This window comes from Lagopus muta, chromosome 11 (genome assembly GCF_023343835.1).
Source record: "Lagopus muta isolate bLagMut1 chromosome 11, bLagMut1 primary, whole genome shotgun sequence".
NCBI classification, from domain to species: domain Eukaryota; kingdom Metazoa; phylum Chordata; class Aves; order Galliformes; family Phasianidae; genus Lagopus; species Lagopus muta.
Genome location: NC_064443.1, coordinates 7,267,853 through 7,285,967, shown reverse-complemented (window position 1 = coordinate 7,285,967; position 18,115 = coordinate 7,267,853). Strand labels below are relative to the sequence as shown.

General features: G+C 37.6%; 1 protein-coding gene across 9 annotated transcripts in view; it reads right to left on the bottom strand.

Annotated features, from left to right (window-relative positions):
- The window catches only part of CACNA2D3 (calcium voltage-gated channel auxiliary subunit alpha2delta 3), a 466,111-nt gene that overhangs the window by 381,510 nt on the left and 66,486 nt on the right, over positions 1-18,115 (bottom strand). For 6 of the 9 annotated variants that reach the window (XR_007379393.1, XR_007379392.1, XM_048957963.1 and 3 more), the window contains exons 1-2: positions 15,078-15,872; positions 14,400-14,481 (exon numbers count right to left, since the gene is read on the bottom strand). Coding sequence is in view for 4 of the 9 variants with exons in the window: in XM_048957963.1 (XP_048813920.1) it covers positions 14,400-14,481; positions 15,078-15,196 (201 nt within the window). In the remaining 5 variants the exon portion in view is untranslated. Of the gene's footprint in view, positions 1-14,399; positions 14,482-15,077; positions 15,873-18,115 lie in introns of those variants that run through there. The other 3 variants (XM_048957969.1, XM_048957968.1, XM_048957970.1) reach the window with 1 other exon arrangement.

Genomic DNA, 18,115 nt, shown 5'->3' with positions numbered 1-18,115 from the left:
ATGAACAAATGGAGAATCATTTACATTTCCAAAAGGAGACGGTATTCTACAACTAAGAAGTTGCAGACTAACTCTAGTCAAAAGCAACAGGCACGGGAGAGGCAAAAGATGACTTCTAGAGATACAGAGATCCAAGAACATTAAGATTAGATACTGTATTTCTTAAAATATAACTACTGAAACATATTCAAGAACTGAGACTGTTCCAGTAAAACAAGACGCATTAATAAATCTTTAAAATACATAACATACAAATGCATGCATGCACAGAAATTAAAACACAAGAGTAAACGTAAAAATGGAATTAAGTAGAGTTGCAGTCTAAAAAAAATTACTTATTGCAATATCAGAATTCTGAAGTGGGGACAGTGGATGGAGAAGGAAATGAAAAAATATCAGAAAGAAGAAAAGAATGAGCACAAACTAGAATTTGTGTTACATATCAAGCCACTCCTTAATAAAAAGGAAAAACACAATTTTTCATACATGTCGTAAGGAAGGAGAAGAGCTGGGGTCACAAAGTGATTTCACGTTCCTTTGGATGGAAATAAAGAGTAGAGAACCCTAATACTGAAATCACTAGGTGACAATTTTATTTTACTGTTCACCTACAAGAAATGTGCTTCTATTAGTTACTCTTCTCTTTAGACAAATAAGCAAGGAAAGATAAGCAATCTTTGAATTCTAACTTCCTATCCACTGAGAAGTAAAAGCTGGAGAAGAATGCACACTTTTGCAGTTAAAGAAAATTACATCTTGAGTTAATATGAAACCATCAAGGAGATTTATAATTACTCCTCATATTAAAACTACAGCATTTTCCAGCCTGAAGAACATTGTACCCTCAAACAGTCTGCATCTCTTCAATAGAATACAGTCTCATTACAGATAGCTGTCTAATTACTATGCGTGACTATTGTGAATATAAAAGAAATCATTTTGGGATTTATACAATAGTCAGCACTCTAAGAACTGTTTTCAAAGCTTGCTAGAAACATGCAATTGTAATAGATACAGACCTACCTGACTGCACCATACCTAGCTGCCAGTGCAGCAGAAATTCCTTTCCTCAGTTCCCTACCCTATGACAACAGTCATGACAGCACACAATGGTCAATGCAGTATCATCTTTTTTTCTATACAATGTTTGTGCTACTCAATACTTTATGCCAGTACCTTTCATTAAAAGAATGCATGCTTTTACCAAAAATGGCCTTATTTGAGGTGCGAAACTACTGCAGAAGTGCCACTCACAGGAACAAATATCTCCTGAACTAATTACTCCTCAACTAATGTGAATTTAAATTTTCTGATAATTAGTTTATTCTTAAATTAAATTGAAATAACAGCATTAAGTTTGCATTCATTTTGTTTTCATTCAAGTTTTAAAGCCTGTTTTTGACTGGACTACTACTATATGGAATGGCTCAGAAAATAGACCTGTTTAGTCAGTCAATGAATCATTCAATCAATACAAATTAGAAAGTGTCTTAATATCTTTATGAAGTAAATTTTATATAAAGTTGCCATCCAAATATTAGATTTTTAAAATGAAAAACATTAAAACATGCTACAGAAAACAACGTAGAAAATTCTGCATACCAAGTGCGATGGATATATCAGAACTGATGTGCACATGGTCAGTCAATGGGTCAGAAGTAAAACCAGGACCACGGGAGTTCTTTTTTTGGAGATTTCCAAAGCAGAACTGGTATTATTCAACTCCATTTAACAACTGCATCAGCTAGCCATCAAACATATCAACATTCACGTTAGTAACTAAAATATAAAAATATTACCTCTGACAAATTAAAGAGCTAAATGACACCATTGGAAATAGTGCTATTAAATGAGTAAAGTTCATGCAATGGGAACCACGGTACGACCTGCCTGGATTTCTTGTTCTACTGCTCACAACAGGAAGCCATAGGATTTTATTAGACTAGCAAGAGGAAAACATCTGATAGTCACTGAAGATATGTGTGAAGAACAGGAATTTTTGCACCTCTCAACATCAGTTTTACTGAAGATTTTTGTGAAAAATTGAGTTTGCAGCTGCTTTTATCTGAGAATCTATATTCAGAATAATTACAGTTTTCAGTTACATGATTCCTGCATGCTCATAATCCAAGATAGAGCACAATCATGGAAGTATGGCCGTAGATCATTCTACAGAGTAACATTTGGATTATTCCAACACATACACTGGGACCTCTAACGACATTTTTCTACAGCTCTCATTCACGTGAAACTCCCCAGACGTAATACTGAGAAAATTCTATTCAGCAAACATATATTTATATTAATAACATGCTTAAGGTGGACTGGACAGGATTAGTGCCAAATTTTGTACACACTTGAACTCTTATTACACTGGAGCGCACAGATTATAACTTCAGCAGATAAGATTCGAAGTCATGCATTTAAAAAAAAAAATTGAAAACATTCAAATTTTAAGCATCTGGGAAGCTAAGTTAAAGAAAAGGTAAATCTAACTCTCTACTCAGCAGCATTCAGTTTAACTTCAGATGCCTTTCCTAAATTAGCACATAATTTCCACTTCCTTCCAGTTTTTACAAAAGTTTTAAAATTGCATGGCATTCATCTATTTGAAAAAATAACAATTTTTTCTATGGCTTAAATGTTTTTAATACGAAAATTGTTTAATATGAAAATTGTTCAGTTAACATTTTCATGAAAAATAACCAATAACCACCATAATAAAGAGATTAACTGAATTTCACACAAATGTATTTTCCAGTTGCATTGAAGAGAAAAATACTTTTCTGCTCCTTTGCCCCTCAAATGCATTCTGTTTTTGTTTATGTGTTCCTGTTGCCACCTTCAGTTGTTTTACATAGACTGCTTTAGCTCCTTGACAGTGAGTAATCCCTGCAATTTGTCCTACCAGAACAGTGCTGTAAACCCTCCTACTTGTGCTACAACAAAAAACTTCCATTTAATTTCGGAAGGAGTCTCATCTCTTCTTCCTCAACATGCCATCTAGGGTACAACTAAGTGTACAGATAATAAAAATCAACAGCAGAAGTAAAAAAAAAGTGTATTTGGGCATTCTGTAGTTATTTATGGCCACAAGGACACACATATTTTGAGTAGTGAAAGCAGTTTTATTTAAAGTCTTTTGTCATATTAACATTTTGTAGTTCTCAGAGCTGACCAATTCCATACACTCAGCCTTACCTCTGCAGTGCTCTTTTTACCACATAAATTTCCCCATACAAAAAGCACTTTGCTCCCAATCCAAGGACCTTTAACATTTAGAAATTTGAGGCAAAGGACAGTATAGCCAGCTCTATTTAATTCACCAAAGATTGCACTGGGTCAGGGGCAGTGATCTGTGGAAAACCTTGCTCTCAGTTCTAGTTTTCAGTAGAAGGTCTACGGCATTCTGGAAAAAAACTGCATCACTACTACAAGTCCTGAACTTCGTACGTACGATATTGTGGGTGTATTTTAACGCCATGCTTGATCACTTCACTGCCTGAACAGACCATCAAAGGAGTTATCATAGACCTAGGATAAAAAGACATCCAGATGAAATCTCAGCCTCTACTTTGATTTTAACAGGAAATTTAAAGCTTAGGTGGTCAAAAGAAATCCTCATGTGTTTTTTATTTTTCACTCAGCATTTTGCACAGTAAGTTCCAGAGGAACGTCAGATCTCGTCTCTACTTGTACTGTGAAATCATGTTGCAGTTTGTAATGATAGGGGGACATCCGAAACGTGGAGTACGTGGAGCTTCTTGTACAGAGCCATCTATAATATCATCTCTCTGTTGTACTTCACTGAAGAAAACTGCAGAAGATATTGTAAAAGGCACAATGTGCGTAGGGGGTAATAAATCTGTTGGATGCAGATAGTCAATGGCTGCAAGTCATAACATAAAGCTTTACTCTTAGCCTCCTACAGTTTTCATTATCAGTGAAAATTTCTATTAATGTAATATGATAGCATCATGTACAAACAGCTCAGCAGTCAGATTTGGCACAGCTGTCATAAAATGATAGTCATTTTGCTTCAAGGTAAAGCTGTAAAGCTGAAGTTTGAATATTCCTGCTTTTCATCTTTGAAGCTTTGTCACTTTAGAAGATAATTATCTGGTTTTGTGACCAATGATGTGTTCCCAACACATCAAACTTTAATATCCATAGTACATAAACCTTTTTCTTATGTCTTGAAAATTAGCAGCTTAGCTTGATAAACTCTTGGGAGTTTACTGAATAAACAAGTGTTCAAATGCAACCTAGAGGAACAATAGGAAGTGTATGTGCTGTTGTCTGACCAAATTTGTTTACAATACCTTCCAAATAACATTGTCAGTATCTTATATTTAGCAGGCTGGAAATACAATGACTGCATAGTTCAACTCCTACTTTTAAGGAAAGCAAGTCAAATTCTTGTTTGTGCACAAGCACGAAGAAGCTCCTTGAAGCTACAGCAGAATAATCTGGAGTGAAAACATACGAGGTATTAAACCTTCTACCAGATGACAAATGATTTCTGTGCGACACCAAGTTCATTTAAGGTACTCTGGTTGATAAACATAGCAAAACAAAACATCTGGAGCAAGGTAACTAGGAGCTGGAATTTGGTTTAGCCAAGGAAGGCTAAGGAGTGCTTCCCTTACAAGGGAAGTACTCGTGTTACCATGACAAATTAAAAAAAAAAAAAAAAAGCCTTCCAGTTCTTGCAATCAAGTTAGTTGAGACTAGTCTCAAAGCTTCATAACCACGAGAAGCGTTACATGCTTTACCATGAGGAGTATCTGTGGAAGAAAGGTCCACCTGAATATTAGACAGAAGAGAGTTTAATTTATGAACTAGTAATATTAATGCAAGTATTTTGAAAGAATGATTTTGAAAAGAAAATGGTGAAATCTGTTAAAACACCTAAAAGATTGTACAATATGGTTTATGACTGGGGCCTAATAGAAGCCTGCCCTGACAACTAGGAGTTGGGAGAAACAAATATCAAATGAAATAGAATTGAAATCCTAACTGATAGAATTGAGAATTCCCTTGTAAGTCTACTAAAAAAGTAAACTTCAGACAAACGCTTATTTTTTGCTATGTAGAGATTTAATTCAAGAGTCAAATTTTTGGGTTGCTGAAATTCAGATCCGATAGAGAGAAGAGAATGGTGGCAATACAAGTTCCCTTCACTGAATCAAATTTATATCCAAACACACATAGGCAATGGCTATTCAACAATCAAAAAAACTTTTACAAAAATTTCAATCACTAAGTTTTCCATTTGTTTACTGTAGTTGACAATTTTTCAGCTAAGTTTCACAGCACTTCTTGTGATTTTTATTAGGCCTTACATTTTGTGGGCATTTCACAATAAGGAAGGCAATAGTACAATATACCATAGATAATGTAAAGCATATAGATCTTCCAGACTGACAATATAAGAGGAAAAGGTATAAGAGAGAATAACAAGTACATTTCAAATTGAATTTATTTGGCCTTTGAATAAAACATGGGCAACCGCTTTTGCAACAAGCCAGTGACATCTTAGTAGAGTTGCTTAAAACTGCTTGCGTAGATGTTTCTATTAATGTTGAAGGATACAGCATCATGTAACCAGCCTGACTTCCGTCTACAACAAAAAGAACATACCTATCAACGAGCAAAGAGCTGTACATGTTATTTACCTTATTTCAGAATGTCTTTTGATGTCTCCCATAGCATCACAGTATTCAAATTATGGCAACTATGGTCTGTGTAGGACAGCTAGATGGATGGAAAAACTAATCAGGCTCAAAAGGCAATGCTCATTAACAGTGATCCCAAAGCCTATTTGCAAGGAGAGCTCCTCAAGCGTGCATACTGTGGAATTCTGGTTTTAACATATTTATTAATGACCTTTGTAAATGAAGATGGATAAGATCCATCAAGATGGTGCATAACAGTTTAGGGCAGCTCTTCAAGGTAGGGAATGGGTAGTAAGGAGCTGTAGTGAGGAGAACTCATAACACAACAGAAGAGACAGGCAGCAGTAAGGAATTCAAGTGAGAGGTTCCAACTTAAGCAAATAATTTTCCACCCTGAGTCAAATTTTGGAGTAAGAGGTTTTAACATCTCTATCCTTGAAGATTCTGGACATCGTACTCAAAGCCCCAAGAAATCTGCCCTCAAGCCAGCACTGGCCCTACTTTAAGCAGAAAGTTGTGTTAAATGACCTTCTAAACCATTCTTCCACAACTAATTATTCCATGATCCCATAAATTATTAAAAGTTCCATCGTGGAAGAGAGGAAGATAGCTCTCACACCTTGAAGTGAAAGATTAAGGAGTTCTTTGGTTTGGGGTTTTGCTGAATTTTTTGGTTTTTTTTTTTCAAAACAAGTTTGGCAGAGTCATGAAGCCCCAAGAACTAAATTCAGTATCAACGTATTCAGAGGAATATTAATCAGTGATCTACTCAATGTTCAAATTCGAAAAGTATCAATGCAAACTGCCACCTGCACAAAATTCAGGAAAGTCTGTCAGTTCCACATTTTGAGTACCCCAAAGGAAAACGTTCTGAGGCTAATAGAAGCTCAAAGATATTTTCAGTGCTCTCCTATGAACCAGAAACAAAGTCTAGATAAAAAAAATTTGCTATCGATCACACCCAAGCATTCAGGTCAGCATCTGTCATGCTTCAGTTAAAACACTTAATTATATACACATACTTATCGTACTATATCCCCAATTTACAAACTAGATTAGGTCACCATGTTTTGTTTTTTAATGGGCTCAAGAAGAGTTTGTGTATACATCTCTCTCATTTTTAATTTGGGTGCTTTAAGACCTCTATCTAGATTTTTCTCTATTTTAGTTGCTATCCTTGGTAAATCCAAGCCTAGATTGTTGCAGAAACCCGTGATTCGTAGCTGCAGCTAAGATCCAGTTGAAGAGTGCAATAAGCCAGCCCTCATGTAAGAGAGTATTATGCTGGTCTGTGCTCTGGATTCTACTACTCATTTCCAGCTTAAACTTGGTACACTGATTCTAACATTTGTGAAGACCTGTAAGAGCAAGCCTTTGTCTCTCCTGACTAATCTCTTCATGCACTGTAATATCATCCTTTGAAACAAAGTGCTAGTCATGAGCTGTAAGATATGGAAGTGCTTTTGTAAAGTTCTAAGAGTTCTGTGTCAGATCCTGTCCATAAGGAATGGAAAGGGGTGACTAGATTCACAAATACCTCAAGTTAGATTAAGGTAAAAATATATATACATATAGACATATACAGAAGTCCACACATAATTATCAATTTTAATGAGCATCTAGATACTACAGAATCTAGATACTGGCGCATAATTACCCTTGAAATATTGGCACTCTAATACTTAGAATCTAACTTAAACTTTGTGGCTAAACAACATAACTCTAAGGGAGCTGAAATAAGCCTTGCAACTTTACAACTAAACTGAATGAGACAAATGGGTTTTAAGAAGCCAAAATAGGTTCTGCAATTACTTGATAATTTTATGAGAAAAAGTGAGCAAAAAGAAAACTGAGAAAAATGGAGAAAGAATGAGTCAGAAAAATGGACAGGAAAAACATTGATCACTGGTCTATTTAGAAGGCCTGTTTGAAGAGTTCTAGTGTCGGCCTACGGCACTGGAGAAGGGCTGTGGGGTAAGCACACTTGTCCAGAGGTCATAGTCTCAAACCAATAGGCAGTAATGACAACCACCAAAAATACAAAGATGAAGAAGATAACAATCTCCCAGGGTCTCCCTCAGGCATCCCCTTACGCCTGCTAAGTTTGCAGGTACACCACGCCAAGGTCATGAGCAACCAAGCTCACAGTAACAAGTTTGTCAAAGGTAAGTTTATAGCCAAAACTTTCTTGTAAGAAGCAGGACTATCTTTTTGAGAGGGCAGGATATGATACTTAATCATACTTCCTGATATCAGCCTTCAACTGGCTGTCATGGCAATAGCCTTGCACTGCAAGCATTTAAGATATGCCAAGCACAACCCAGAAAGTCTGACAGTGCTTTCTGTTGGTTCCTTTAGAATCTGAAGGCAGGATATTTTAGGAAAGCATCTGTCCCTGGAATTTATCACTCCTAGAAAGGTACCCAAGACCCTTCTCAAATTCTAAGTGTTATTTTTAAAAAAGCTTTATTGCACATATTTGTTTTTCAACTGCAAAGACTGTAATGATTTTGTCATTCACAAAATAAGTACTTAATCTTTGGGAAGATGCTCAATAGTGTCACAAGAACGTCCACAGTTGGGAAAAAAGTTTTATACGTAGAAAAAGCAGGATGGGAATTTCATGAGAATAGTATATGAAGGTATTTCATGAAGACCTCTTATTGAAGTGTCTACATCAACCTAAAAAAAAAAAAAAAAAAAAATACTGTCTATGCCACCAATCTATAATTTGTATTGTACAACATGTAACCATTTATTATCAGCAACAAAAAATTGTACCCTACAGAACAGTAATGACATTTGAAAGTATAGAGTATTGATTAGCAGTTGCTCAAAAGTGAATCACCATCAGAATGCAGCTTCAACTCATAGCAGTTTACCTTCTCTGTGAAAACAATCTGCATGGAGACCAGCACTTTTCACCTTGAAATGCAAGCACTTTCTGAGGCAGGATGAGAAAACAACCAACCTTAAAAGCATTAAGTACAGAAATTAGCATTCATCTCTTTTCAAGATCTGATGCTTTCCAGTTGGATTGCCTGCTCAATTTCTACATTAAAAAAACATGATTGAAAGTGGAAGGTACTTATCATACTTACAGAAGTCATCTGCTATTTGTGTTATACATCAGCAATAGAAAATATTTACTTCTAATAATACAAGAGGATCATGCTGTACGTGCAAAACTTGGAAAGACAAAAAAATTCTACAAAACACAGAGTATTGGTAGGAGAAGAGCACAAATTCAACACAGCTTTAAGCAGGGCTATGCATTTTTTTAGAAAAAGAAATATTAAAAATGATGATTGATAATTCATGTACTTGAAAGCATACTAAGAAATTCATTCTCCTGAAAAAACATTCGAACAAGAGATGAGAGTAAGTACACACAAGATGCTGTTCCAACTTAAAGGCAAAACAAAATTACCCAATGCTTTCAGAAAAGGCAGGACTTCATCACAAGAAAGAAGGAAAACTGCAGTTAACTTATTGAGAAAAGGAAACCACATTATTGAAAGTTAGATTGTACTATGATGTTTTTCTCTCCAGATCAATATACTAACTGAAAATCGGGATTGGACCCAGCAGGTTTCCCCACACAGTACCACATTTTTTCCTCTTGAAAAAGAAGAAAAAAAGAAGATATCTATGCAAAATAATTTATCTCTGTATCCTCACATAATAATACTAAGTGCGTAGCCAAAACACTAACGTACTCAGCAACTAGTTTGACATGGGGAACAACTCCATTATTTACACGGCCTGGAAAAATTGAAGAGGAAAAGGGTTTAAGACCTGCAAGCTGCAGAATAGCATTGTGTTAACCATCAGAATTTAAGTGTTTTAAGACGCAAACTTCTTTTATCATTTAATGCTTGATTTTAATTCAGGGATAAGAGACATTTTGCATAATCCAAAGTTCAGAAGCTTAATATGATTTGCCTGGCTAGATTTTGTTGTTTCGGTTTGTTTAAAATCATAGACGTCTTACAGGTTTGTTGTGGGTTTTGGTGATGGGTTTGTTTCTATCATTTATATGAATATACATACACACATATATATATTAGGTGATTTTTCTTCTATCACTTTTTGGCAGGATTAAAATTAATAGTTCAGCTGGCAAAAGTTAAATTAATAATCAAAAAGGCAGTCCATATCTGCAGCTTGAAATGCACATCCCAATTCTATTGACCCTTCCTTCAAAGGCAGCAGCAGTAATTGAAGAGTCTTGAGCAAAGAAAAAAAAAAAAAAAAAAAACAGCCTAAAAAGACCAGAAAAAACATCAGGCTGAATAAAAGCAATTAATGTCAAGATGATGGTACTAAACTTCTGTGAGAATTTAAGTCACTATTATACATATTAAAACTAAAGATAACTGTACCACATGAATCAGATACGCCAGCTGAATGCAAAATGATCTAAATCACCCTGTTCTATTAGCTTTGTACTGACATTTTCATAGTTGTAAGAAACAAGATACAGCACTAGGTGGTAAGTCAAAATGTAATTTTGAACCTTTATAAATAGGGATTCTGTACTGATGGAAAGAGTTGCTTGGAGAAACTACAATGGATTTGAGAACTCTTCATACAATGAAGATAATGTTGAAATGAGTGGGCATGTGCAGACAAACTGCTTGAAATTAGGGCTGTAAGTGCTTACATAACACTGAAGACTCCTTTAAGTAACTTACATAAGGAAATTCTGTGAGGGCTTTAAAAAGCAAGAGGTTTCAGCAAGAAACCTTAATGGTAGAACTCTCAAAAAAAAGTTCATATTCAATTATTAAGTGTTCCTATAGTAGTAATAAATTACTATTTACTGTTCAAGACCAAATCAAGAATTTCTCAGAGTATGCATGGTTTTCTCCAAGAGAAATCTAAAAGCACAAACCACCACACATAGAAATAATTGGACTTATTTGATATTAGAGATTTACTGCACAAATGACAATTATTTTTAACATTAACAGAAGGCAAATTACCTCCACTTCCTACTTGCATTTTACTGCTACTATTACTCTGCAATAGCATATAGAACTGAACACACATCATTATCATGAACACTGTATCGTGAACAATAGCATTCCCTAAGCATAGAATTTTGGAGGAATAATCATAGAGTGAAATGAATCCATTCCTGGGACCTAACCCTTGCTTTCATCCTATACTTAAAAAGCCTGGCTTTGCCACCAGGCTGTGCTAACATTCAAACTAAAAAATGATCAGTGTTTAAAAAAAAAGTCTGAAGGTGCATCAGGATTCAAATAAAGCAGATGCCTTTTCCAAGTATGAGGAGAAAAAATTCTGTCATACTGTGCTACATGTAACCTAAGAAACAATTAAAATTTGAATAGATTTTAGGCCCCAGAAGTATTTTCTAGCCAGGTGAAGAGCATGCACCAAACAGCTTCATTTATGTTGCCAAATCTACATGACAACTGTAAAACCTCCATAAACCAGCTAATTTACGAATAATATTGTCCTATTTTCTTATGCTTGGTGTTTTGAACACAGAATGGCCTTCCTTCACTCTGAAAGTAATAGAGCATTAAAATAAAACATTTAAAAGTGTAAATTTGCTTAAAAATCTCATCTTCATTTCTAAAATATTTACTGAGCTATTATTATTATTTTCTGAAGCATTTACAGTCCCTGTATTTTATCTAAAGCCAATTGCAGGAAAAGTCGTATATCCCACACAGCGTTAGAAGGCGTAACGACGTACTCAGAGAAGATTATTACAACAGAATTAAATTATAAAAACACTCAGTTGAGATAAACAACGTTGCTTTTTTTAAAAAAGTGATGAAAATATTCTTACACATTTCAAAACTCAACAGGACTGCAATGCTGGTTACTCATTTTCTGTTCACAGCCCAGCGATACTCAGGATTTGCAATACCTGTATCGATACTCAGAGTTACAATCTGACCGTTTTTTTAACTGAGGATCTCACATAATTTCATTTTCTCAATGAAAACTCAAGACGGGTCTCATGAATTTTAGTGAGTAAAGCATTTGCATAAAAGATTGTGCCAATAGGACCTCGGTTTATCACACGTTCCTTTGAAGGTAGCACACATCATCTATGCTAACAAAGTGAACCAAATAGTCTTTACATTAATTTTTCATTTATCAAGCTTTTATTAAACTAAATGGCACTGCAAAGCAGTTGATAATTAATAAATCCATACTGCCCAATACGTAATTATACACATTTTTATATCTTCATTCACTAATGATGCTTAATTCATGATCAAAAAGTATTGATTCATCCACTTAACATTAGAAGTCATTCTGCCTCTACAAGTGGAATCTTGCCTTTAAGAAGACATTAATTCTGATCACTCAGCACACAGTAAACACCGAATGGATTCTTCATGTCTGGCTAGTGGCAGAGGAAGAAAAAAAACAACAAACAACCATGCTTGGATTTACAGCACTAATGTGCTATCACTGTGGTGAATTGTTATGACAACTTCTGCCATTGACTTCACATGATGAAAATGCTTGCGAATCTTCAAGTTTGATATGCTTTTATTCATAGAAGCTTACAAAATAAATATGTTTCACAACAATACAAAAAGATTCATGCTAAAATCGTCTGTCATCCAGACTCATCTGACATGGCCAACACTAAGAAATGGCAAGTTTAAAAGGACAGACAAATGGAATTTTTCAATGAAATTGAAAGGTACCAGAGTTTTCCCCAAACTATTATCATCAGAAGGCAAGAACAGAGGTAAAAAAAAAAAGAGTAGAGGATGCAATAGAAGAACAAATGAATTCAAAACACCCTCAAATCTGCATTCCATCTTTCTCCTTTAATTCTGTGATGAAATACCATAACAAATGCAGGAAACAAAAACAAAATAACGTGGAATAAATGTATACTGTCTACCTTTAAAAACAGGAATAGGGTTTTGTTAGTGAAACAGAAAGAATGCTGATGAAAACGTAAAGTGAATAGCTTCCTATTGCCTACAATTATAATAACCTATAGGGAGGAATGTGGATACTACAAAGGGAAAAGCACATTACAGAAATGATTAACCATATATTCTATATCTACAATGTATCTACTACGAGGAATAGAAGCATGATCTTATACTTAGTGTTTGTGGATTTTAGCACCATTGTCAAACACAGCATATTCCATATTTTCCTGATAGACAAAAATGTTTTAAGTCATTTTAGTTCAAAAATGGCTGCACATGGAGCTGTTCCAAAGTTAAATAAATGTAGTTGCTTGTTAAGGGCCGAAAAAAAAATTTAAGCCTTTTAACAATACCTGATCAGATACTAACTGAAACTGAAAGGTCCATCTGCATTATGAACTTAAAGAGTTTATACAGATACAAGACTACACCAAGATTTTAAAGAACACGAGCTAAAAATACAATAAATATTAAATGTCCTCATTTTTAGATTAAAAGTTCTCCTCAACAGAAGCTATTTAATGGCCTTGAAAGTATTGAAAGACCTCAACTATTCATGTTCTTAATAGCTCTGTATTGCAGCATAGTTAAGGACAGGTTTCACAATCCTGGGTACATAACAATGAGAAGGCATAATACTGAGGATCTCCCATGCCTTTAAGTATTAAGTTAGTTGCTTCATTTTCTGCAGACAGCATAAGCTGTTTATGTGAACTGCTACCTTTACTGTCCATTACATAATCTCACAAGTATACAAGCCTTTCAAAATAAGTGCTACAAGCTGAAGCTCTTCCTTCATAGGCAAACAAAAACAAACAAGTGTTATTCAAAACCAGAAATCACCTCTAAAACAAGCAGAAATTTAACATATGGGTTGAATGACTGGTTTCTGTAGTCAGAGAGCATCTCAAAATTTTTCCATTTCCACACCACATTTTAAGGATCACAATAAATGCCAGAAAATCACAATCTTAAAAACTTCAACATATTTCCCTCAGTCTTTCACAATGCTTTCTTCAGCAATTGCTATAAAAATGAGCGGCCTACAATATAGAACTTTATTATTGGCTGCACGTTTAAATTAGTCTAGATGCAGTCTTTGATATATGCCTAATACTCAAATCCGCTTTCTCATCCCTTTCTGCCCAAATTATGTAGACTTATGCCAATTTCTCAAGTTTTCGCAATACTTCACTAGCTTATTACCCAGCTGTGCAGCTGAGCAAGAAGATAACCACATTCATTCCTTTTATCTGTAATGATGTAATACATCCCAGCACTGGGTTGAGATGATTGGGGAATAATGGGATTGTAAAAACTGCAGAGATGACAAACAACAGTGCAGCCTTCTTCTCCCAATACAGTCAATTGCATACATACAGCATAGGGTAAAAATAATAAAATATGCCCTAATTCTGCTCTTTGAATGAAGTTAATGTTTTTCATAAGCAGCAGCTGTTTCTACACAGAAACACGATCATCACAATGCAGCAACCAGACAAAATACCCGCAATCTAGAGTACAAGTAAAAAAAACACATCAGAGTTTACTTTCAAATGAAAGCAAAAAAACCCACACCTCTCAAAACCAACTCATTTTAATCAAGGAGTCTCCAAACAGTGCAGTGCAATGCAAAGAGTCATCAGGGACCAGTATGCAATACAAAAATAGATCTTAGACCAAAGGATGCACTGTTCTGCTTTTCTATTTAAAAAATTAAATCTGCCTCCATCTTCCCTTTTACAACCTTCTTTATTACAAGCAAAAAGATCCTTACCTTCTGCAGGAGCTGGGAACCCGAGTACTTGGCAGCAATAGATTTGATCTCCCCACCAAACGCTGAGGCCCAGAGCTTCACACTGTGAGGGAGAAAAAAAAAGAGGCAGGAAGAAATGTAATACACATGTCATAGCAAGCAACACAGACTGTAGCTGCTTCAGCTGCACTCATAAGGATTCAAGCAATTTTGCATTGAGGAGCTCACAAAGGAACCTAGGCACAGCAAAAGATTAGCAAAGCTGTTCAAGTATAAGCACAAGCTAGATGCTCTGCCAAGGTGAGGCCTCTGACTCCAAACCACCCAAGCTGCACTTTTTAAAATTTAAACAATCAACTTGCCCAGAAACACACTTTGACACAATGTGTTTGCACACGAATGAAAGGAGCAGATAAAACAGCAGAATGGTTCTGAATGGTAACTTCTCACATAACAATGAGTTAACATAACAATGTGAACTTCGGTAAATAGAAGTGTTTAAAATAAAGCTCTACTACGGTACACTCCATCAACACATGCACTAGAATAAATTTAAAGTGGTGCCCAATTTCAGAAACAGATGACAGAGGAGCAAAGGTGCCCCGAACAGCTAAGTATCTGCAGTAAGAAATAGGAACTTGAGCAGTCAACTCTCATCCTTGAGCACAGTCCTGAGAGAAATACCATGAAAACACTTACACAGACAGGGGGATCTGCTGCTCCGATCCAACCACATCCACTAAGGCTGTGTTAAAAGCTGTCCAGAAGATAAAGAAAAAACCCCCAAAAGTCCGAAGAAGATTCAGATTTTCTAGCATTGTGCTTGAAGAGATTTGGGGCAATTCAGGTAAATCTGAATTTAGTAGCAGTAGGGGGTGGCTTCTCAAGCCAGCTTTAAGCCCCTCCACGAGAGCGACACTTGGAGAAATCACTGCTTCATCCTCATCCCTCCCAGGAGTGACCCTCTCTGTGTAATGGAAGGAGAGGACCAGAAGCTCTAATGACTTGAGAACTATTCCGTCCCTGGCAACAGGGACGCGTTTTCCAGCACTCCTGCAGCCACTCGCACGTAGTTCTTTACAACTCCGCAGTCAGCAGCGTGCTGGAGTTACTTCAGTGACCTACTACTGCTCCAAAGTGCCCTTAGCAGCAAGAAAGCAGACTATTGATTCCAACTGGGGAGGCTGTCTCCTCGCAATTACCGCTCACTTTGCAAATGGAAAGCTGCCTAGAGGTCTCCTTTCCCTCGCCGGTAACCTCCAGCCTTCATCCCAGACGGAGTCAACCAACGACTGGCTCAGCGAGCGGCAGCTGCAGCCTTTTAACGGGATAGCGCGGAGAGAGGCAGGCACAGGAGGAGCCGGACCGGCGGCAGGGAGCCTCCGGATGGCAAGAGCAGCCAAAGTCTGAAGGTGCTGAAAGTGGAGTTGAGCCCTTGCAGGGAGGAGAGGAGAGCAGAACGCCGCACGTTGCCGGGGGCTGAGCCAGGGCGGCTTGAAGGGGGAGGGGGGGGAGGCTGTGCCCACCCGGCGGGGACGCGGCCAATTCAGGCGGGGCAGCGCCGCATGACGGGCGGGTGCAGGCCGGGCAGCACGGCTGTGCTCGGCCCCCGCCCAGCCCTGGGCTGAAACCCCGCGCCCTGCCAGGAGCGGAGCGCCGAGCCCCGCCGAGACGGCAGTGCCGGCAGGCAGCGGGATGCCGGAGCGAGGCGGGCCCCGGTTCTAGGCAAGGCTCGCACATGGAACCGCGTCCCGCACGGCCCGTCCTTGTGCACGGCGGCACGTTCGCTGCTTCCTCCCACGCCGGAGCGCTGCAGCGAGGCACTATCCGAGAGATGGGGACTAGCGAAGGCTCGTGAATGAAAAGAAACGCAGCATAAGTGAATCAATGCGGGCTAACCGACTCGAGCCTGTGAATAAATTATTAATTTGCGCTCGCAGAAGAATCCCCTCGATCGAGCGAGCATAGGATGACAAGCTCCTCCACGGAGCGAGCGGCGTGGGGAGCAGGAGGGATTGGTCCAGGTATTTTTGTTGTTGTCGCGTTTTAAAGCCTTCCCTCCCTCCTTTCTCTTCTTCTCTCCCTCTGCTTCTTTCTCACCTTCCTCTCCACTAAACACACAGACTTAAGAATAGCACAATTGAACTTTAATGTAAATAAGCATGGCAAAACCTGGAGATGAGCCGAACGCGGGCTGAGTCATCCTTACATCACCCGTTGCTCCAGCATCCGCTCCAGGATTCTTGTTTCTTCCCATTCCTGTTAGAGTATTCCTCAAAATATTCACTCTGCCTCTGTATGCTGTACTCGTTTAACATTTTCTGTCTTTAGATACTTGTATTTTTTCCCCACATTACCCTTTTTAAGAGCACTGAACAGTTTGCTTTAAAACATCAAAACCTCTGTTCAGCACCTGGCTGATGAAAGCTATCTGCTTTCTCAAAAGAAGCTGGAAGTTTAAAGACAGAAAGACTGTCTTAGGTAAACTGCTGTACAGAACAAGAGTCGGATAGCATGCTGCAGCTTTCAGCACACGCTGCCCATCTCTCAGGGACAAAAAGTATTTGTTTCTCCCCATACTAATGCCTTCCTATGAAGGAAGTTGTCAGAAGGGATGCTGGGGTTATTTTGTCTATTATTCAACCATTTTGAAAGTGCTCAGAGCTGTGCTGTGGATTTTCTAAACAGCGTTTTAAATATGCTGCCATGTCACCAGGTGTTCAGCCTACCTACAGGCAGAAATGTAAAAATGCACATGGCTGACTAACCATACATAATGAATTACGTGCTCCTTTGAATGTGTTATATAAGAGATACTATCTTTTCAGGAGGAGGATGAAATAGGAGCAGTGGGCTGCCTCACCACTTGTGCTGTTCAGCTTTTTTTTTTTTTTCTTAATATATTTTCAAAACTATGTCAGGAGAGAAATGTGTAATGCTAACTTGTGAGACACCAAGTTCTCTTACATTAAGATAACTCTTTATCTGCCTCAGGTCAGTATACAGCTCACTGATGACCAGCAAGAGCTAACTTCATACTTCAAAGAATTATTGGAAGTTCTAGAAACTTTCTGAAAGCACATATAGCGTGTCTGTGTTCAATAGCCAGAGAGATTTAACACACATTAGAACCCTCACTAATTATTGTCATCAAAACACAACAGGCACTTGTCCAACCTTGACAGTATTTGCATTTAGTGAACATTCAATATCATGTCAGATTCACAGTTTATACATTTGCCATGTACAACTGGTAAATTGCATTCCTTTCTATACTTTATATTAAAGATCTTATTTCTACTCACTAATCTCAGGAAAAAAAAAAAAAAAAAAAAAAAACTTGAAAAATACATTGATAGAATTCAGCATAAGAACAGCCCCCACACGTAGCACTGACTGTAGGCATTATACCACAGAGTACTTTCTGCATCTTTCACTGACACACACTAGTAACTCCAGGCAGTTATTTGGTTCTTTTCAATAGTTCAGTAACTGAAAAGCCACCATATGCCACAGCAGAGGTTTAACGCATGTATGTATAAGCCTCCAGCAGTGGCAGCATCTCCTGTCACAAAAGAAGAGGGCTCATATCGCATCCTGGCCTGACTACTACTGGCTACATCAGGTATGCAGATCACAGCAGCCAGAATACCAGGTTCAAAGCTGACGTTACACCCTGCCCCTCCACCAAGATGTCCTCACGAGTCAGATGTAGAAACTTCCCCTAACGTGTACAT